Source organism: Martes martes (assembly GCF_963455335.1).
Source record: "Martes martes genome assembly, chromosome: 4".
Taxonomy (NCBI): domain Eukaryota; kingdom Metazoa; phylum Chordata; class Mammalia; order Carnivora; family Mustelidae; genus Martes; species Martes martes.
The window spans coordinates 184,458,871-184,480,511 of NC_137891.1; the positions used below are offsets into that span (position 1 = coordinate 184,458,871).

The following is a 21,641-nucleotide window of genomic DNA, read 5'->3' on the forward strand; positions in this document are numbered from 1 at the left end:
GATATCGCAGGCATGTCTGATGGCAAGTTCTTCGAAGTTCAAGAAATAAATTCCTGATAAAAAATGAGGCTTATTTTCGAGAGAAGTTGTTTCCATAACTCACCTTTGTAGATGTTAAATTCTAGTTCTGATCGTCTTTGAATGTTGTTTGCCTACGCTAGACAACTTGTAACTTCAGAGAAATAGCTTTCCTATTTCATGTATAGATAATCTTTTTTTTTTAAAAAAAGATTTTATTTATTTATTTGAAAGACAGAGATCACAAGTAGGCAGAGAGGCAGGCAAGAGAGAGAGAGAGAGAGAGAGAGAGAGGAGGAAGCAGGCTTCCCACTAAGCAGAGAGCCCAATGCGGGGCTCCATCCCAGGACCCTGGGGTCATGACCTGAGCTGAAGGCAGAGGCTTAACCCACTGAGCCACCCAGGCAACCCATGAAAGCTCTTTTTTTTTTTTTTTTCCCTAGGAAAGCTCTTTTGAAACCACCGTTTCCTTACTTCCCCCAACTCCTGAGTGTGTAATCACACTCCTCCAGACCCCAGTGCATTAGCTCTTTCTGCCCACGGGTCCTGTCCCTGGGCTTTAAAACACCATTTTGCACCAAAAAGAAAAAAATATTTCCTCTTCACATAATTCTCAAATCGGATGTCCATCTGTCAGTTCAGCTAATACACTTACTCCCTGATTCAATCCTGAAACAATTTCATAGTCTTTCTGTTTGGTGGAGTCACCCTATTTAATTGAACCCACAATTGCCCTCTGACTTTCTCTGGTTCTAAAGTCTCTGCTTAAAAGGTCAAAGTAACAAGTAGGTTTCTGTTAGTTGAAATAGGAGTTAGATCTGATGCTCGGACTTTAATTTCCTGTTGAATTCTGTCATTATCTGGGGTCTGTAAGCTCCTTCCAGGCATAGATCTTTTCTGGGCTGCTGTCCGGGGAGGCCCAGCTTAGAGCCTAGCACTCCCTCCTCGGTCCTGACTTCCCTTCCCCTGCACTGATCTGGGATCCGGCAGTCCCAGTGATCTGAGCTAGTTGCTCCCTCCCAGGCCTCCCTGAAACTATCCCCATGTTCCTTCCACTTCTCAGCCAAATGCTCCCTGTCTGTACTTGGTCACCTCCCCTGCTTCCACACCCCTGGTATGCTTGGCTCAGCACCAGCCCTGTCCCTGAACCAACCTCTCCAGGGACAGACCGATCCAGCTTGACTTCTTGCTGCCTCGGGCATCTCAGTGAGCGGCCACCACTCCCTGGACCCTGAAACATCTCCTGCCTTTGCTTTCCAGATGCCACCTTGGTTCTCCAGCCCCTCTGGCCCTGCCTGCTAGTGTACCCCATTTGGGCCTCCGGTTTCTCTCTTCTCACTTGGAACACAATGTCCCTGGGGTGCCTGGCTGGCTCAGTCGGTAGAGCATGCCGCTCTTGATGTCGGAGTTGTAAGGTCGAGCCCACCTTGAGTGTAGAGGTTACTTACAAATAAAATCGTAAGGGGGCCTGGGTGGCTCGGTCAGTTAAGCGCCTGCCTTTGGCCCAGGTCATGATCTCGGGGTCCTGGGATCAAGTCCCTGACATCGTCTCCCACTGGCCTGGCTTACCCTGAGCACAGGCCCCTCAAAATCCAGAGCTCATTCTTCTGTTTGTGTTGCCTTCTTTCTGGTGGGCTCTGACCTCCCTTCTTAACAGCTGGAGGAACCCAAAACAGGGGGTCTCCCTTGACTCCTCCCCTTCCATCATCCCTACGGCTCATAGACTCATGGCCCACCTTGGACTATGGACTCTGCGTCCTAAATGATTAGCTATTTCTCTGCAGCCCTGAGTCCATTCCCTGTATTTGAGACTGGGGCTCCGGCTGCCCGTGACCGTCACCAGCTCACACGGGGATTTCCAGCAGGGCTTTCTAAACTGGCTCCCAAGATGCATCCCCCACCTACCGCCCTTTCTCCCCCGTGCAGTTGGGGTTCCCTTCTGTGAGCCAACCTGGATGTGCAGATCTTCTTCTTAGAGCCAGGCACCATCTCCCTATGACTTTGGGGACAAATCTTAGCTCTGTCACCCCACTTTCCAGATTCTTCATGACGGCCTCCCTGCCTGCCTTCCGGCCTCCTCTGATTTTTCTTACCACTCCGCCCACATAGGCCCGTGCTCCAGCAAACGCAGTCTCTCAGTTCCTCCACCACCCTCCAACTTACCCCCAGCCTTTTAGCTAGAATGCTTCCCGATGCTTCCTGCCCACTCCTGCTTCAGTTCTGGAGCTTAGAGACCCCCTCCGCTACCCCCAACCCCTGCCGCCCCTTGCCTGTCCCCAGAAGTCAAGTTCCCCCTCCTGAGCTCTCACAGTTGCCCATACTTAACACCGCGATTCTGATGCTTGTTTTGTCCTTTTCTCCACTAGACTTTGAAGACGGAATTACATCCTGTTCATTGGTGTGTCGTGGTGCACTTTTTCAAATAATAGGATACGCTAATTAGGAGGGAAAAAAGTCGGGGCCGTTGGACAGGTTTATTGAAATGGAGCCGTTTTGCCACAATCTGAGTACATCGCTTCTGGTACAGGCTGCAGGGCAGCTCTCCCACCACAGGTTCCTGTCGCCAGACCAGGACAGACGAACATCTGTTCATCTGGGGATAGATTTCAACATGAAGTTGCAGTCGCATGTGGGCTCTGGGGCTAGATACGGCTCAGGCTCTCTGGAACGTCTGTTTGCACACTTGGCCTTCACAGAACATTTCCTAGGGACAAGGGGGAACAGGAGGAGAAAGAAGATGTGTGGACAAAGTGGGTTATTATTATTATTATTATTCACAACACTGCTGACACGAAATCCGCGGTGTCTTTTCCGACTGGGTGTCCCAACAATTCAATTCGATTCTGACACTAATGACCCAGAACTAGCGCAGACCCCACAGGTGAAGGGCTCAGTCCCCAAAACTGCCCCTACTTCAGACATCAGTCGCAAGAAGCCCACCCGAGCTTCTGACCTAGCAGCTACGAGAGGGATTCGCACGACCCCCTCCTCAGGTTCAATAATTTGCTAGAACGGTTCAGAGAAACACTCTTTACTAACATTTACGGGTTTATTATAAAGACTCCAACCCAAGAACAGCCAAGTGGATGCATAGGACACAGTATGGGGGGTGTGTGTGCCGACCTTCCAGGCCCCCTCCGGGAACGCCACCCTCCCAGCACATCAATGTTTTCACCAACTACGAGGCTCTCCAATAACCCTCTCGTTTAGGGGTGTTGGTGGAGGTTTCATGACGTAGGCATCATTGACTAAATCGTTGGCCATCTGGGAGACCCCAATCTCCAATCATCTCATCAGCCTACAGGAGACACTCATTGGAGATTCCAAGGGTTTTAGGAACCAGGCACAAAGACCAAATATTTATTTTATGTTATATCACAGCATGGAGGGATTGTCCTGTGACTAGCCTCAGAGGAAGGGTCCCTCTCTTCTCGGCTTGGGCAGAGTTCACGGATATACCATGAAAGGATGCACGCCATTTGAACATTACTTCTTACCGCCAACAAATCTGTATATCCTCAGACGTATTTGGTGTTTTCTTTGAATTTCCATATTACATTTTTGGGACTGCATATTGTTTATTTATTCTTAATTTTGTTTCTATCGTCAGAAGAGTGTACGATTTATCAGTCCAGGATTTTAAGATAAGGGCTCTAACTTTGTTTTCACTGTTCTGGCTTGGATTTCACATACATTGAGGCCAAAAGGTGTAGAGTTGAAAGCACAAATTTTAACAGACCTGGATTTGCATCTCTACTTGGCAGCCGTGGGGAATTTCTAAATCTCAGTCTCATTTGTAAATGGGAAAAATTGTGTCCCTTCCATAGGACTGTCTTGAAGACCAAGTCAAATAATGCACGCAAAGATTTAGCACAGTAATTGAGCCCAAAATCATCACTCGAAAAATGTAAGCCATTCTAATACATATGGCAGGAAGAAACTCTCATTTAAAAAGCCAAAATCGGGGCACCTGGGGGGCTCAGTCATTAAACGTCTGCCTTCAGCTCAGGTCATGATCCCAGGGTCCTGGGATGGAGCCCCGCACCGGGTTCCCTGCCCAGTGGGAAGTCTGCTTCTCCCTCTCCCACTCCCCCGCTTGTGTTCCCTCTCTCGCTGTCTCTCTCTCTCTGTCAAATAAATAAATAAAATAAATAAAAAGCTATAATTAAGCCTCAATGTACAATTTTATACCTTCTCTCTCTCTCTCTCTTTCTCTCTCTCTCTCTCTCTTTTTAAGCAGGCTCCACACCCAGCACGGAGCCCAATGAGGGGCTTAAACTCACAACCTTGAGATCAAAACCCGAGCTGAGATCAAGAATCGGACACTCAGGGACGCCTGGGTGGCTCAGTGGGTTAAGCCTCTGCCTTCGGCCCAGGTCATGATCTCAGGGTCCTGGGATCGAGCCCCACATCGGGCTCTCTGCTCAGCAGGGAGCCAGTTTCCTCCTCTCTCTCTGCCTGCCTCTCTGCCTACTTGTGATCTCTCTCTGTGACAAATAAATAAATAAAATCTTTAAATAAAAATGATAGTTCACCAACCTGATAGAATAGTATGAAGCCAGTTTACTACCTTATTTTATATACATAATATATTTAGGTAAGTGTAATATACACGTATATAAATTTTCTTCTTTTTCTTTTTTTTTTTAAAGATTTTATTTACTTATTTGAGAGAGAGAGAGAGAGAGATAGCGAGAGAGAGCAGGGAGCCCGATGCGGAACTCGATCCCAGCACCCTGGGATCACGACCTGAGCCAAAGGCAGACGCTTAACCAACTGAGCCACCCAGGCGCCCCTTTATATTTTTTCAATGAACACACCGTGAATTCAACAGGAAAATTATTTTGAAACCCAGAATATGTTTTGTCATAAATGAAAAAGCAGAATACTCTGCCAGAGACCAGAAGATGATGCGGCAGATTGAAAACAGTGGCTGGAATGGTGGGACACAGTCATGGTTTCATTGCATCCTCTCATCGGATGTACGAACACGGCGTGGCAAGTACCAGGTGGAGTTTGTCCCCTTCAATCCAGTGGGTCCAGCCTCTGTTCTTTTTCTCCCCCTTCTGGACACAAGTGAGTCTGTCATTGTCCCAGGTGACCAAGCTCTGCGTGAGAGAGGGGACAAGAGGCTGATTTGCTGTGGTGGGTCCTCAGCGGGTACTAAGAAGGCGAAGTTAATCTTGCAAAATCAAGAGCCTTATATTATCATTAGAAAAAAAATTTTTTTTTTTTACCTTGCATTTCCTGTTATCCAGGCCTTTATTATCCTCGTCAAATTCTTCTCCGACTTTGAATGTAACAAGGTAGTTCCTCAGGCTGCTGTATGTGTGGATGCTAAAGGAATCCCCGTTTTGCTCAATCACTTTCTGTGGCTTCAGCAACTTGGCTATCTTGCGGGTAGCAAAGTCAATACCTTAAAGGACAATTTTTATTAATTAATTAATTTATTATTTTTAAAAGATTTTATTTATTTATTTGATACAGAGAGAGAGACAGCGGGATAGGGAACATAAGCAGGGGGAGTGGGAGAGGGAGAAGCAGGCTCCCCACTGAGCAGAGAGCCCGATGTGGGGCTTGATCCCAGGACCCCAGGGTCATGACCTGAGCCGAAGGCAGCTGCTTCACTGACTGGGCCACCCCGGCGCCCGAAAAAACAATTTTTAAAAAAGAAGTCTCAACGTTCACTCAAGATGCAAAACTGAAGAATTCGGCAGGTGTCCTCAGAATCATTGCATTTCATGGCTAGTGTTTCTTTGATGATTTCAGTGCTGGTTGGTGCCGAAATTGGATCTGTAGGGAGTTGTCCTGGCAGAACTCTATCCAAAGGCTTGATTTAAAAAGCTTGAACAGGGGCGCCTGGGTGGCTCAGTGGGTTAAAGCCTCTGCCTTCGGCTCATGGTCCCAGGGTCCTGGGATTGAGCCCCGCATCGGGTTCTCTGCTCAGCAGGAAGCCTGCTTCTCCCTCTCCCACTCCCCCTGCTTGTGTTCCCTCTCTCGCTGTCCCTCTCTCTCTCTCTCTCTCTCTGTGTCAAATAAATAAATAAATCTTTAAAAAAATTATTATTATTTTTTAAAAGATTTTATTTATTTATTTGACAGAGATCACAAGTAGGCAGAGAGGCAGGCAGAGAGAGAGCGGGAAGCAGGCTCCCTGCCGAGCAGACAGGACCCCGAGATCATGACCCGAGCCGAAGGCAGAGGCTTAACCCACTGAGCCACCCAGGCGCCCCAAAAAGTTATTTTTAAAAGACAGCGTTTGAACAGTTTCTAAACAACAAGTAAAAAGGCCAAAAGCCCCTGTAAATATGCATATAGTACTATACATTTAGAAATCTTTAGTAAAACTTAAAACAGTCGCACATGGAAACATGGGATGCTGAGAAGATCCAGGTTTTGACATAGACAGCGGATTTGAACCCCACTTCCCTTTTAGTAGCTTCGAGCACATTACGTAGCTAGCGCTCACTGTTGCTGTTTTATTTCACTTCATTTTTTAATTACGTAGGCTCTACGCCCAACTTGGGGCTCACACTCAAAACCCCATGATCAAGAGTCACATGCTCTGTTGACTGAGCCAGCCAGGCCCCTGCCGCTCTCTTAGCTAGAGGGCAGGTGACACTTCAAGCAGGAGCCAAATGAGGTGAAGAAGCAAACCATGCAGATTTCTGGGGACAGTGCAAGGCAGAGGTCATAGGGAGCCCAGGGACACCAAGGAGGGCTGTGCCACATGGTTTCAGGAACCACCAGGAGTCTGGGGTGGCTGGAGCAGAATGAGGGAGATGGGGGGGGGGAAAGGATCTTGAGATGAAATGTGGGGTACCGTAAGGACCACTCGGCTCTAACTCAAGGGAATGTAGATGGGTGCCACTGGCTGTTAGGAGCAGGTGACACAGTCTCATTGGCAGTCAGCCACTACTGAACGCTGGCTCATTTCTATAAGCCACGGGGCATGCCTGGTCCTATTCAGGGATTATCCTATTATGTAAAATAAAGCTCCAAGAATCTTCATTTCAGAGACTTACATGCCTCATCGAACGTAGTTTGGTCCCAGAGTTGACCCGTTTCGTTTTTTCATTTTTTATTTTTTTAAGATTTTAATTTTTTTTTTAATTTTTTAAAGTAATCTCTACATCCAACATGGAGCTCGAATTTACAACCCCGAGATCAAGAGTCTCACTTCACTGACTGAACCAGCCAGGTGCTGATCCCCATTTTCATTTGTTTGCCTAAAAGATTCGTTTTTCATCCGACACGAACCGCCACCCAGGGCTTGCACAAGAAGCCTTTCCGGTCCAGAAAACTTGGCCAAGCACAGAGCATAGTTCCTTCAGCATCTCATTAGCTCATCCATTTCTAAGCTCAAAAATAATATAAATGTCCTTATTTTGAGAAAACTTTTTTTATATACCTAGAATCCGTGGTTTTAGCTTAAGCTGCAAATGATCTAGTCTTCACTCATTTCTAGCCAAGTTTAAGCATTGAGGCTAAAGCCTGAAAATATTTCTCCCACTACTAAATAGACCGAGCCAAATTTAAAGTAGTTATTGCTGAATTTCCTTAAACCCTATTCTGTAAGTCAAGCACAACCAACCAACCCAACAAACAAAAAACAAACTTTAGATTATGACTTTACATCAGTTTTGTTTTTAAAATCTGTGAGCCCCACATTGGATATAGAGAGTACTTAAAAGAAAATCTGTGAAGTGATTCATTGTCAGGAAATTTATCATCTGTACTACCATGTTGTAATGGTTACTTGGGGCTGGCTGTTTTAAAGATCAAAAAAAATTTTTTTGAAGATTTTATTTATCTATTTGAGAGAGAGAGTACAAGCAGGGGTAGAGGCAGAGGGAGAAGAAGAAGCAGATTTCCCAATGAGCATGGAGCCCCATAAAGGGGCTTTATTCCAGGACCCCGGGACTATGACCCAAGCTGAAGTCAGATGCTCAACCAACTGAGCCACCCAGGTGCCGTTAAAGATCAAAATTTAAATCAGCTTAAGGTCTGGTCAATTTCTGGCCATCCATGTTTACTACGACCTCAGTGGTCCAAGCGGCTTTTGTGCTCATAAGGCTTTTATCCAGGCAAGCCACGAAGGCCACCGCTTACTACTTTTCCTACACCATTCCGTTTAAAGATCTAACTAGGGTTGTGTGTGATTTTCTTATGGAATGTGGTTTCCTTATAGATACATGAAAAAAAAAAACCAACAACATTGACAACACATTGTATATTCAAGTAGATCAGCAACATCCAGGATTGTTAGCTTAATTCATAGGACAAAATTTAACTTTTATAGCATTACATCAACAGCCATTCTGGTATTAAAAATATGACTTAAGGATTTAGTACTTAGACTGGATCTGAGGCTTCAACAGAGTTGCTAGGCTTTCAGAAGGTTGTTTTCAATTACACTGATCTCCCAGGTTCTGGTCTGAAAAACTATCCTTGGGTAAAAGAAAAAGAAGCAAAGTTAACCCTAATCCTGAATAATTCTAAAACTGCCTGGTTCACTTATTGTTTAAGCCAATATTTTAATTAGAAAAAAACAACACTTAAAGAATCTGCACACGCCCTCCTGATTTAGATCATTTGCCCTCACAAATCCCATAATTGCCTTTTTAACTTAGGAGCCCTGCTGTCCGTGCTCGTGAAACCTGTATCGGTTGTCCTACTGTCCTTTCTTCGAAAGTGAATGCTGGTAGTTTAAGTTGATGACGAACACCTAGACTTGAAGGTTTCCATCGTCTCCTTTATCCAAAGAATAGCGTTTTGTCCCCCACACTCATGGGAATCACATCCCACACTCGGATGATGTCTCTTATCATTTGCTTTTTCTCTGTCAAGTTGCATTTGTTAAACACACATGTAGTGTGTGCAAAGCCGTACGGCAGGGAAGGCGCCCTCTCTCCGCGCTGGAATAGGAAATCTCAGACAGCACGCACTGGTTTTAGTTCCTTGTACACCCTCCTCCCCACAGCCCCTAATACATAGGAAGTGCCTAAATGATATTCCTTAATGGATTAAAGCTGGAGGACATTGCTGGTGCTTGCTGAACAGTAGCTCTGAGGAGAGACACTTGCTTAATGGCTGTGGCACAACCTTCCCTGTTTTCAGGCAAATGAAATACTTAAATACCTTTTACTGGGGGTGAGTGAGGGTAGAGGGAACAAAGGTATAAATGTGCAGCCTCTGTACATAAGGAATTTATAACCAGGAAGGAAGGTGAAAACAGCATCATCAAAGTCTCCCTCTAAGAAAAGAATGGGTTCCAATCAAAGGAAAATTGAAAACAATCATCTTTTTTAAAGGTTTTATTTATTTATTGGAGTGAGAGAGAGAGAGAGAGAGTGCACAAGTAGGGGGGAGGGGCAGAAAGGGAGGGAGGAGCACACCCCCTGCTGCGCAGGGAGCCCCACATGGGGCTCAATCCCAAAGCTGATACTTAACCCACTGAGCCACCCAGGCCCCCAGAAAACGATCCTCTTAAACTTAGAAGCACCCTGATTATTCCAGGTCTGTGTCATAAATTCCTTCCATGTGCTATGAGCTTATATTTTAGAGAGTCTATACATAGACATTGTATAATTTACTAAGCACTCTGTTAAGTTAAATGTACACCCAGAACAGAGATCTCAAGCCCTGTTTTTCCCCAAGGGGACGGAGTCCTTCCATCTAATGAAAAGGATAAAGATTCTCTGGTTTTTATTATAGGAGCTATCTTTACTCACCTGTGTTTAAAAGATATGTTTTAGGGGGGTGCCTGGGTGGCTCAGTCGTTGGGCGTCTGCCTTTGGCCCGGGTCATGTTCCCAGGGTCCTGGGATCAAGCCCCACATTGGGGTCCCCGCTCAGCGGGAAGCCTGCTTCTCCCTCTCCCAACCCCCCTGCTTGCTTTCCCTCTCTCTCTGTCTCTCTCTGTCAAATAAATAAATAAGATCTTAAAAAAAAAAAAAAAACATGTTTTAGTTCACCGTGTAAAGTCACAATGATGTAGGAAAGATGTTAGGGTTCAAAGCCAACGGCCAAGAAAGAATTCTTGAGATGTCTTTGGCGCCAAATGATAGTTTTATTAAAGGACAGGGACTAGGCTTGTGGGCATAAAGCACTGCACTGGGGTCATGAGGAGTGACCTGTTATATACTTTCAAGTTGGGAGGGGTTTAGGGATAGAGTAAGTCTACCAGGTATTTCAGAAACAAGGTTTCCAGGATCCTGAGGGGGATAGTTATTGTTGGGAAAAGGCCATTTACTACGGTCTAGTAAAAACTCAATCCTGAGACCCTTCAGATGTATACCGGTGGGTCATATACTTGGAGGATGATCGCCAATATGGATCTTGGGGGGCAGAGAGAAAGGAAGTTTCCGAAGGAATTTCATGTGTTAAAGTAGACGTACAGGATCCTGGGGGTCGGGCTAAGATTGCCTCTCACCCTTAGCGAGTGTCAGCATTGAGGTAGCTGAGCTTCCAGGGGAAGGTCACTCCGCCTGTTTCAAGGACTTGACAATGGGCTATAGGAAGAAAGGAAACTGAATTTTTCTTTTGCCTTTCTTTCCCACATCAGTAAGAAATGGTGAGGACAGGAGAGAAGGCTAATTCACAAAATGTACTTATTAATCCATTCAAACAACTGCATTTAAAAGTTTTGATTTTTTTAACTTAATATAGGGTTATTATAGGATTTCTACTAAAGTCTCCTTGCAGTAGAATGTTCCTTGATAATTTTTTATCGTGATAAAATATACGTAACATAAAATTTACTATTTTATCCGTTTTTAAGGCATACAGTTCAAGGGTGGTAAGTAGATTCACGATGTTGTCCAGTCGCCACCATTATCTAATTCCAGAACTTTTTCATCCTCCTGGGCAGAAACTCTGTTCTTGATGGGGCTTAGGGCAAGCTCCCCCCAAAATATGGGAGCTTGGCATATGGAGTAGTTGGAGCTGAAGGAATCTGAGGAGTGGTATGTGCGAGAACAGCTTTCTGACCCTCCCCTCGGGCAAGTCCTAAGACCCTCATACAAGGGTTGCCTTCTCTACAACAGAGGTTAGGGGCATCCTTATCTCGGAAAACACGGGGACACAGAGGAGAATCTGAGGAACAGTGTTTGCTGAGTTTCTGGGTTTGCTTTTTATGTTTCAATTCTAGAATTTCTATTTGTTTCTTTCTCAACTCTGCTGTGTTACTTTGTATAGATTCTGATTCTTTGCCATAATTAAGCTCAGCGTAACTGCTTCTTGTTCTATTTCCGATAATCCCAGTGTCTGGAGACCCTGTTTCTGTTGTTGGTTGTTTCTACGGATTCTTGCTCTTAGGGTCCTTTAATTTTTTTAACAGCTTTTTTGAGATATAATTGATGTACAAAAAGCAGTACGTATTTAATATGTGCAATTCAATGTGTTTGGACTTCAGCAAACACCCACAGTCACGGCAACAGACAGACAGAGCCACGATCACCGCGACGGAGCCAACACCTTCCAGAATTTTCTTGTCATGTGTTTTCATCTCCTTAGGTACTTGCTTGACTGTGATTATTTCCTGGGTCTTGTTTCTGTAGAGTGTGCATGTAGAGCTGGCGTAATGTTCTCTTCCTCCAAAGAGGGTTTTTAAATTGCTTTCAAGGCCACTGGCTATCTGGCAGCCCCCGAATTCAAGTTCGGGTCTAGAGATTCTTCTGGACCATCAAGATGATTCACGGTGAAACCACTCTCTGTTCAAAAGCTCTTTACTTCCGGGTCTCCCTCTCTTGCTTCTCAGGTGCAGCTTTTCGGAATCCCAGACCAGAGTGTGGGTTTACAGGGTCTCTACCCCTGGCTGACTCAGGACTCCTACTTTCGCAGCCTGCCCCAATCCTATGCAGCTCCCCCGACCGCAGCTTAGTTGGACAAGCACCCTGAAGGGAGGAGCCATCCTAAATGCTGGGCTCCCCTCTCCGGATCCTTATTCTCTCCTAGACCTTGGCATGATAATTCTTTACCATTTTGGTACTCTCTCACATTCTTTAAGAAGTTCATAGACACATAGAAACAGTACAAGACCTTGCTCTCTTCCTCCAAAGAGAGGGGTTTTTTTTTTCCTTTGGTTTGTTTTATTTTGTTCTATTTTAATTGTTTTTAAGGCTACTAGCTGTCTCCGGGGCACCTAGGTGGCTCAATCAGTTAAGCCTCGGCTTTCAGCTCTAGTCAAGGTCCCAGGGTCCTGGGAGCGAGTCCCACATAGGGCTCCCTGCTCAGCTCCCTGCTTCTCCCTCTGCCTGCCTCTCCCCCTGACTGTGAGCGCTCTCTTTCTCTTTCTCTCTCTAACAAATCAATAAAGAAAAAAAAAAAAAAACCACTACTAGCTGTCTGGAAGCACCTGAATTCAAGTTCAGATCTTGAGATTTTTCTGGACCACCAAGAATGATTCACAGTTAAACTACAGTCTGTTAAAAAATATATATATATTTTTTGGTCTAGCTTAATTTAGCTATTTTCTTTGGGAGAGTTAGTATAAATAAATTAGTTTGCCATTAGTAGAGGCAAAAGTCCTCAGGAAAGGTCTAAATACTTCTGCATAAGTTGGCATTAGAATATACATCAATGGGGGGGGCGCCTGGGTGGCTCAGTGGGTTAAAGCCTCTGCCTTCGGCTCAGGTCGTGATCCCAGGGTCCTGGGATCGAGCCCCGCATCGGGCTCTCTGTTCAGTGGGGAGCCTGCTTCCTCCTCTCTCTGCCTACTTGTGATCTCTCTCTCTCTCTGTCAAATAAATAAATAAATAAAATTTTTTTTTAAGATTTAATTTATTTACCTGACAGAGAGAGATCACGAGTAGGTAGAGAGGCAGGCAGAAAGAGAGAGGGGGGAAGCAGGCTCCCTGCTGAGCAGAGAGCCGGATGGGGGGCTCGATCCCAGGGCCCTGGGATCACGACCTGAGCCGAAGGCAGAGGCTTCAACCCACTGAGCCACTCAGGTGCCCCATAAATAAATAAAATCTTTTAAAAATTTATTTAAAAAAAGAAGATACATCAATAGGACAATAGGTTTTATGGTACCGTTGACTCTCAAACATCACGAGGGTTAGGGGTGTCCCCCCCCCCCCACCATGCCAGGCATCTGTGCTCAGCTGAAAATCCTTGTATAACTTTTGACTCCCTCAACACTTCACTACTAATAGCCTCCTAGTGACGGGAAGCCTTCCCAATAGCACGGTTAACACACATTTGGTATGTTATGTGTATTAGATGCTGTATTCTTACAATAAAGTAATCTAGAGAAAAAATGTCATTAAGAAAATCGTAAGGAAGCGAAAATACATGAATTCTATACTGAATTTATATTTTTTTTGCCTTTTTTTTTTTTTTAAGATTTCATTTACTTATTTGACAGAGATCACAAGTAGGCAGAGAGGCAGGCAAAGAAAGGGAGAGGAAGGGCAGCAGGCTTCCCGCTGAGAAGAGAGCCTGATGCAGGGCTCGATCCCAGGACCCTGGGATCGTGACCTGAGACGAAGGCAGAGGCTTTAACCCACTGAGCCACCCAGGCGCCCCCTGAATTTTATTTTTAAAAAATCCTCATATAAGCAGACCCGCCTAGTTCAAACCTGTGTGTTCAGAGTCAACTGGAGTTCCATTCTGCAGTTGTCCCAAGGACCACCTGACACATCAGAGAGCAACACTTCTTGAATTTTAATTGGCGTCTGAATCACCCGAGAATCTGGTTTGATGCCTGATTGTGATGGGATAGATCTGGGGTCTGGGGTGAAGCTCAGAGTCTACAAGCTAAGAGGTGCCTGCTAGGGGCACTGGGGTGGCTCAGTGGGTTAAGCCTCTGCCTTTGGCTCAGGTCATGATCTCGGGGTCCTGGGATCGAGCCCCTGGGATCGAGACCCGCATCGGGCTCTCTGCTCAGTGGGGAGCCTGCTCCCCCCACAACCCCGCCTGCCTCTCTGCCTACTTGTGATCTCTCTCTGCCAAATAAATAAAATAAAATCTTAAAAAAAAAAAAAAAAAAAGAAGTTCCTGCTAGTTCTGAGTAACAAAACCCTACCCTCCGCTGGTCCTGAGCCCCTGATCTGCCTCAGGGAGACCGGGTAGACCCTGGAGTCTGTGTTCCTTATGTTTTTCCAATCACTTTCTTCCCAGCTTGTGAGGAACTGGCAAGAGGTTTTAAGTCTGATTTCAGCTATCATATAAAATGCAAGAAATCTCTTGTAATTGAGATACTTAGAATATCAGATCTGGCCCAATGACCTTGGTTAACAAAAGGGGAAGCTAAAGGAACTGACAAGTTATGTAACTTTGGTTCGATGACCCACAGTCAACGGTGAAGCTCACTGGGCTTCCGGTGTGGCGCTCTGTTACCCTAAACAGCCTCTCTATTCCAGAAACCCTTAGCGCCCTTACAATTCTTTTGGAAAACAGATTGCAAGTAAGACTTACGTGTGTTGTCAAGATCCAGTATCTTTCTGGAACCTGAACTGAAAGTAAGAATAGGGGTTGTGAGGCAGGATGCTGACTCAGTACTACACGGGTTAGTCCTCTGGGAAGGGAGGTGCATGATAAATAAATATGTCCAGTAAACAAATAAATAGTCTGTTAGCTTCTAGGATCGAATATAATGGCAGGTCATTGTTAAGCCTCTACTGACTTCACGGAAAAAAAAAAAAAGTATCAAACAAGGAAATCATAGGAGAGCATACAGAAAAGCAAGAAAGTGTGGGGACAGGTGAAGGATGGTACTAACACTGTGTGAAAAACACTTATTCTGATGTGCGGGAGGCTGCTTTGTAATACTAGATGGATTTAGCACAGGATGTCTTCCTATACTTGGAATGGTGACTCTGACTCCATTCCCTTTTGCCCTAAAAGCCAGGGAGATTGTTACAAACACAGTACATAGCAAGGCAACATTCAAAGCCATCACCTGACATTTAGCCTCTGTCCCCCACACAAGTAGCCAGATCACAGCCGGATAAATCGGGGAAGAAAGCACTTATGGTGACATGTCACCACTAATTGGGAGGTGGACAGGTAAGTAAAATATGAGGACCTACCACCTTTGGGAAACATAATCATTCATTCCTACTTAGGAATTGGAAACAGAAAGGAAATGAGATTCAGGTTGAAGGGAGAGCAGGATAAGACGCCCCAAAATATTGCCACTCTGGTATACTGGGGAGAAGGCAACCGGGAAGAAGCCGACGGAAGGAAGCTCTCTGCCTTCCCCCATTTGCCTAAAAGCAGGACATAAGTTTGTGAAGTTGTCCCCTCTCCCCTCTGTTCCGGGACAGACCGAAGGTAGGAAGATGACGCTAGACTCTTAGCAGCTGGGAGATGGCCCCAGAAGAACTCCAGGGTAAACCTTCCCAACCAGCCCCTAATTTCTGTTGGTCTCCCTTTGTGTTGTTAGTTACGTTCCCCGCAAGTTGCCGCCCTGCAAACTCAAAGTCTCTGCCTCGTCACTTCTCTACAGTTGCTCCTTGCTAAGGTGCTCTCCAGCCACGTTCAAGTTCCAACCACACAACACGGAGGGGCTCCCGGGTGCCCTCACCGCGCAGGTGCGGCTGACTTCCGGCGGCTGATCCGTCTTTCGCTGATCTAATTCACAGGACCCCAGCCATGAACCTAGGATGGGATGAGCAAAATATTTCTTTCCTTCGCTGCAGGGTTTTAAGGTGGCCTGAATCAGAGTTAGCTTGAGAAGCCCCCCACTTCCCTACTTAGTGTGAGAAGGGAACAGAAGGCTACCAAAAGCACCCAGCTCTTAAAAACACGCGGGGACGAGGCGCCTGGGTGGCTCAGTGGGTTAAAGCCTCTGCCTTCGGCTCAGGTCATGATTCCAGCAGGGAGCCTGCTTCCTCCTCTCTCTCTGCCTGCCTCTCTGCCTACTTGTGATCTCTGTCAAATACATAAAATAAAATAAAATTTAAAACAAACAAACAAACACCACACCGGGACCACAGAACTGTACATTTAAAAAGGGTTAAAATGGCCATTTTTATGTTATGTATATTTTACCACTTTTTTTTTTTTTTTTTTTAAGAAACAAATTGGACCCCTCCCTCCCTCTCAACTTATAGATAGAGAAACAGACCCAGTGTCAGATAAGGAGAAACCAGGACAGCTGCCGGGTCCCCAGGCTCCCAGCAGCTCTGGCCACTGACTGGTGTCACTCAGGGGAAGGTGCTGGGCACAGAGGTGCTCTGATGCCCACATCTGAACAATGACAGTGAGAGCAGTACAAACTGGGAATCCGTAAGGAAGAGAGGCGTTCTACCAGGCCTTCTTGAAGCCGCCTGGGAAGCAAGGTCATGGGTCAGACCCCGCCACCCCTGACACACCCCAGGCGACCACAGAGTCCCCTTCCGGCCACGCAGACCAGGCTCCCTGCTAAGCGCTGGGGGGAGCAGGGCCGGCCGGGCGGGCGTAGAAGCGACCCCACCAGGCGTCCACCACCGTCCAGGGCTGGCTCGGCACCCTTGGCCTGAGCATGGATGACCACCAAGGGGCCTGGGTTTCTTGTCCCCCTCGCGCCCGCCAGGGGAGAGGGGAAGTCAGAAAACTAAAGATTTCCAAAGCGGTTCCGAACTCTAGCGGGCACCAGAGTCGCCTGGTGGGGGGCGCGGGGACCTCGTGCAGCTGAGTGCCGCCCGGTGCTCGGGACTCGGGGCTCGGAGGGCCGGCGACCTCCGTAGCAGAGTCACCCAGAGCCCCGCCGCAGAGGGACCCGCACGCCCTCTCGCCGGTAGGACGCCCTCGGACCCCCGAGTCCTCCTGCGAGGTGGCCGGCGCCTCAGGCGTCCGCGGTGGGGCGGGAGACTTGGCCTCGGGGAGGGCAGAGACCGACGGGGGCAGAGGCGGACAGACCGGCGACGGCGACGGCGACGGGGGAGCAGGGAGGAGGGGGACGGGGAGGGGGATGGAGGATGGACGGGGCGGGGGACGGGGAGACGGGGACATGTAGGGACAGGGGGTTGGGGTGACACTGCATGGTCGGAGGTAGGGACACAGGCCGGGGAGGCTGGGAAACGGGGTGGGGGGGACGGAGGATGGACGGGAGGGATGGAGGACAGGGAGACGGGGAGGGGAGACCAGCGGAAGAGGGGACGGGGCGCCGGCCGCCCCCGGAGATGGACGCCCCGGCCAGGCCCGGCGGCCTCCGCGCCGACCCCAAGACGCCCCCCCCCCCGCCCTACCTAGGGCCACCATGTAGCCCTCGAAGTTGTCGCTGCTGAGCAGGTTCCAGGTGCCGCTGAGGTCGGCGGGCATGGCGGGGCCTCGGCTGGTCTGCGCGGCCGGAGACGCGGGCCAGGGTGGGGACCGCGAGGGGACAGCGGCGCCGGGAGGAGCCGAGCCTCGGACGCCCCCGCTGGGAAACCCTCGGGGCTCCGCGCGCCCGGGTTTTCTGCCCCCGCGCGGCCACGCCTGCTTCCCCCGCCTCCCCTCCTCCCCGCAAACTCTGAGCTCCCGGCCTCGCTTCTCTCCGCCGGCTGGGAATAATGACCAAGAGAAACTTTCAGGCTCGTGGCATTAATGAGCGTTTCTGGCCCATAAACCCAACTCTGTGGCCTCTCAGTATACACAGAGGGTTGTTCTCGCACCCATCGAGCCGTCCTGGGACGAGTGACCATCTGGCAGCTCCGACAGGTGGCAGTGGCATCGCTGTGAACCCGCCGGCCTTTCATGCCCGCTGGTTACCTCGCGGTCATGAACTGGCTGCTGGGATTCCAGCCAGCACATCCACGTTCCAGGTGAGGAGGAAGGGGCAAAGCACCATCTGCCATTATCCCTTCATTAGATTCCTGCTCACGGTCATTGCCAAAGCTTTGTCACATGCCACTTGTAACAGCAAGGGAGCCTGAGGAATCTCGCAACTTGGGTTCAGTCTTGACAGTAGAGAAAGGCAATAGAGAAGAGGGTTGGGAACGTAGGCTAACCCAGAATATTAGTCACAAACACCATCCATATAGGCTGGCTCCAAAATTTAGAGTCTATTTACTGACCTCACCCATGAGCTCCAGACTCAAATATATATTTATATTAAATATAAAGTTTTACATTTACATGTATTTTAAATATTGATACATTTATCTTTATATTATTTATTAATATGAATCTTTAAATATATTTATATATTAAAGATTTTTTTCATTTTATTGTATTTTAAGTAGGCTCCACACCCAATGTGGGGCTTGAACTCATGACCCTGAGACACAAGTCGCATATTCTACCAACTGCGCCAGCCAGGTCCCCCAAGATTTTATTTTTAAGGAATCTCTACACCCAGTGTGGGGCTTGAACTTACAACTTGGAGACCAAGAATCGCACGCTCTACCAACTGAGCCAGCCAGGCGCCACAGACTCAAATACATTAATAGTTAACATTCATTGAGTGCTTACTGTGTATATTATCATTTGTCACAAAATTCTGCTTCTCCAGTAGTTACTTTATTATGTCCGTTTGACAGACAAAAACTGAGACAAAGAGAGGTTAGATAACTTGTGCAAGGTCATACGGTTTGTGGAAGAGTCTGGATTCAAACCCAGGCACCTTGACTTCTGACCTCCTGTGCCACCTCTCACTGCCCACTTGATGTCCCCACTTGGATGTCTGAAATGCATCGCAAACTGAGCACATCCGGGACGGCAGGCAATAGTTCTTCTTCACTTTCCTCGTCTCCATAAACCACATGACTGGTTCACCAGTCATCTGGCAGCTCAAGCCAAAACCCCGGTAGATAGCTGTGGATTTCACTCTTCTCTGCTCATCTGTTCCAATCCATCAGCAAGTCCTGTTGGTTCTACTATCCTAACCCAAGCTGCCATCACGTCTTGCCTTCTCCCTGGATTTGCCGCTTCCCCTCTGATCCCAACAAAGGGTTCTCCACACTGCAGCCAGGGCAAGCTTTTGAGAAATGTAATTCAGATCTTCTCACTCCTCTCTTTAAAACCCTTCAGTTTTGTCCTATTTTTCTTTTTTTTTTTTTAAGATTTTATTTATTATTTGACAGAGAGAGAGACAGTGAGAGAGGGAACACAAGCAGGGGGAGCGGGAGGGGGAGAAGCAGGCTTCCTGCTGAGCAGAGAGCCCGATGCGGGGCTCGATCCCAGGACTCCAGGATCATGACCCGAGCCGAAGGCAGATGCTCAACCACTGAGCCATCCAGGTGCCCCTTGTTCTATTTTTCTTAGAAGGAAATTTGCGCTCTCTCCCATGGTTCGAAAAGCCCTTCCTGATTTGGCTTCCGGATACTTCTCCAGCAGTGTCACATTCTGTCTCCCCCAACTCAGGAACTCCAATCACACCAGTTTTGTTTCCTTCTTCAGGGTCTTTGTATATGGTGTTGCCTCTTCCTGGGATGTTTTTCTTCTGTTTGTTTGTTTGCTTCATCGTTAGCTCTTTTCGCTTCCAGTTCAAACGTCACAATTAGGGGAACAGTCTTTTCTAATTGTGCTCTCCATGGAGAGGAATTTCCCCTAAACACCCTGGCCTCTTTCCAAACCTACTTCCTTCTCATGGAAGTGGAATGAGTTCTCTGCTTGGGGGCAGCAAGGGTACTACCCATTGTGGTTTCCCCAGGACAGAAGGAGTGCCCAACACTTGGGATTTTCACTGCCACAAGTGGAAAAGTTCCAGGAAAATCTAGAATGTGTTGCTTGCCTTAGGGACAACAGCCACGGAACCATTTTTGTCTACTAGGTAGAGTTGATCTATCAATCATTCTAAATGCAGGTTATTTCCATTTTTTTCCTTCTCTCCTTTTGACATGGACTTGAGCACGGATTTGTTTTATAAACCCAAAATTTCCCTCTGGTAGACTGTTCCAAAGTCTAGACTAGGGGAGTTAGTGTGTAAGCTGTTACGGCTCCCCCAAACTTAATGGCTTAAAAATAACAAAAATCATTAACTTCTTAAATCTGCAGTTTGGGCATGGCTCACAGGGGACAGCTCATCCCAGCTCCATGTAGCATTAGCTGGGGGGCTTGACTCCAACTGGCAGGGCAGGAGAAGACACTTCCATTGGCAAATTAGTGCTGGCTATCTTAGCTTGGAACCAGAAGCCAGGTTCCTATCCATGGGGGGCCTGTCCTCCAGCTGCTTGGGCTCCCTCACAGCATGGGTGGCTGGGTTTTGAGAGGGACCATTCAAGAGAACCAGTAAGATGCCCTACTGTCTTAAATGATCTAGTCTCTGAAGTCACATGACATCATTTCTGCCAGAGTCACACGAATACCAAATCCAAAGGGGGGGAACTTGGGAACTCATTTCTCAATGTCACATTGTAAGAAGAGCAAGTGGGGTGGGGATCCTGTAACAGCCATTTGGAAAAGCCATAATCTGTCATGGTTACCTATTCCACTTTGACCCTCACAGCAGGCTTCAACTTTGAACCTTTATCAGACTTTCTCAGTTGTAACGATGCTATTTCCCAGGTGCCTGGCTGGCTCAGTCCGTGGAGCATGTGACTCTGGATCTTAGGGTCATCAGTTCAAGCCCACCTTAGGTGTAGAGTTTACTTAAAATAAATTTTTTAATGCTATTTTCATTCTTCATTTGTTGCTTTTTTCCATCTTATTTTTCAGTTGGTTTACAACTTGGACAAAAGAAAATACTTGACTCTCTTCCATAATCTCTGAGTCCCCTTTTTAGGACAGTCTTCTCATACATTTCTCATATCCATTTACTCTGTACCATAGCTCTGCTTACTTCCTTCATAATTATCATAATCCACAATTATCTTTTTTTGGTTTGTTTATTGACTCTCTTTTTCATTAGCAGAGACCACGTTCTTCTCATTTGCCTCTACAGCATCCCCAGAGCCTAGCACGATGCCTGGCAAGTGCTCCACAAATGTTTGTGGAATGAAAGGCTTCAGGCTTTTCCAAAGGAGAAATGCCATTTTTACTGAGAAACCAGAGTGGTCCTGCCTCACCTAGCATGAGGCTATTGATTCTCCCAACTATAAGACATTGATTCCTTTGGGGAATATGATAGGGCTGATATCAAATCCTGGATTAGCTATATCTTGCCATTTGATGGACACAGAACAATGAACTCTGACCAGATTTCTAGAGCATGAAGCCTATTTAAATTCCAGAAAACTAAGGGAACAGGACATGGAAAAGTCACACTTGCCTCCTACCCTTAAAATCTTATTGTTCTAAATGTTGGCCCGAAAATGAAAGTCACAGAAATAACTACTAATAATTTTGGCATCTGTGCTGGTCAGTATGGCTTTTGGCCAGCTTGAGCAAGGGCCATCTAGTATGGGTAGGGTTGAAGTTCAGTTGAAGTGGACATAGACTGAGCTTGGCTGTGGGATAAGAGTAATTTTCTCCTCCACAATTCTTGGATCTTTCTTCTAGACTAGGACCAAAATTTATCTCTGGAAACGGGTGAAATTTATTTGGCCAATTTGCAAATCCTAAGATTATAGCCAAGATGAGATCCTAAACCTGTGTACCAATGCTACCCCTCCTTGACAGGAATGGATGGAATGAATGAGGGGCACCTGGCAGTGGACCCACTCTTGTGTCACCTAGTAGAGTCTGGTCCTGGCTCAAGCAAAGCATGGCATGGACATTGTGACACTTCATGCCATCCATCCTCCCACCCCTTAAGGCAGGGAAGCATTGCCATCA

The 21,641-nt window shown here is 47.0% G+C and overlaps 1 protein-coding gene across 1 annotated transcript; it reads right to left on the bottom strand.

Annotated features, from left to right (window-relative positions):
- Positions 1-2,459: 2,459 nt before the first annotated feature.
- RBP7 (retinol binding protein 7) lies at positions 2,460-17,433 on the bottom strand. Its single transcript, XM_080802448.1, has 4 exons — positions 17,195-17,433; positions 5,256-5,434; positions 5,025-5,126; positions 2,460-2,722 (listed from the first exon to the last, which is right to left on the bottom strand). The coding sequence occupies exons 1-4, from the start codon at positions 17,265-17,267 to the stop codon at positions 2,672-2,674; spliced, it is 405 nt and encodes a 134-aa protein (XP_080658574.1). The 5' UTR covers positions 17,268-17,433; the 3' UTR covers positions 2,460-2,671.
- Between the last annotated feature and the right edge of the window lie 4,208 nt (positions 17,434-21,641).

What these genes read in the sequence shown, in the direction of transcription:
- RBP7 (XM_080802448.1), bottom strand. Translation starts at nt 17,267, where the DNA reads ATGCCCGCCGACCTCAGCGGCACCTGGAACCTGCTCAGCAGCGACAAC. An exon ending in GGGCTACATGGTGGCCCTAG is followed by an intron (nt 5,435 to 17,194) that starts GTAGGGCGGGGG and finishes TTGTCCTTTAAG; the next exon opens with GTATTGACTTTGCTACCCGC. An exon ending in TGGATAACAGGAAATGCAAG is followed by an intron (nt 5,127 to 5,255) that starts GTAAAAAAAAAA and finishes TCTCTCACGCAG; the next exon opens with AGCTTGGTCACCTGGGACAA.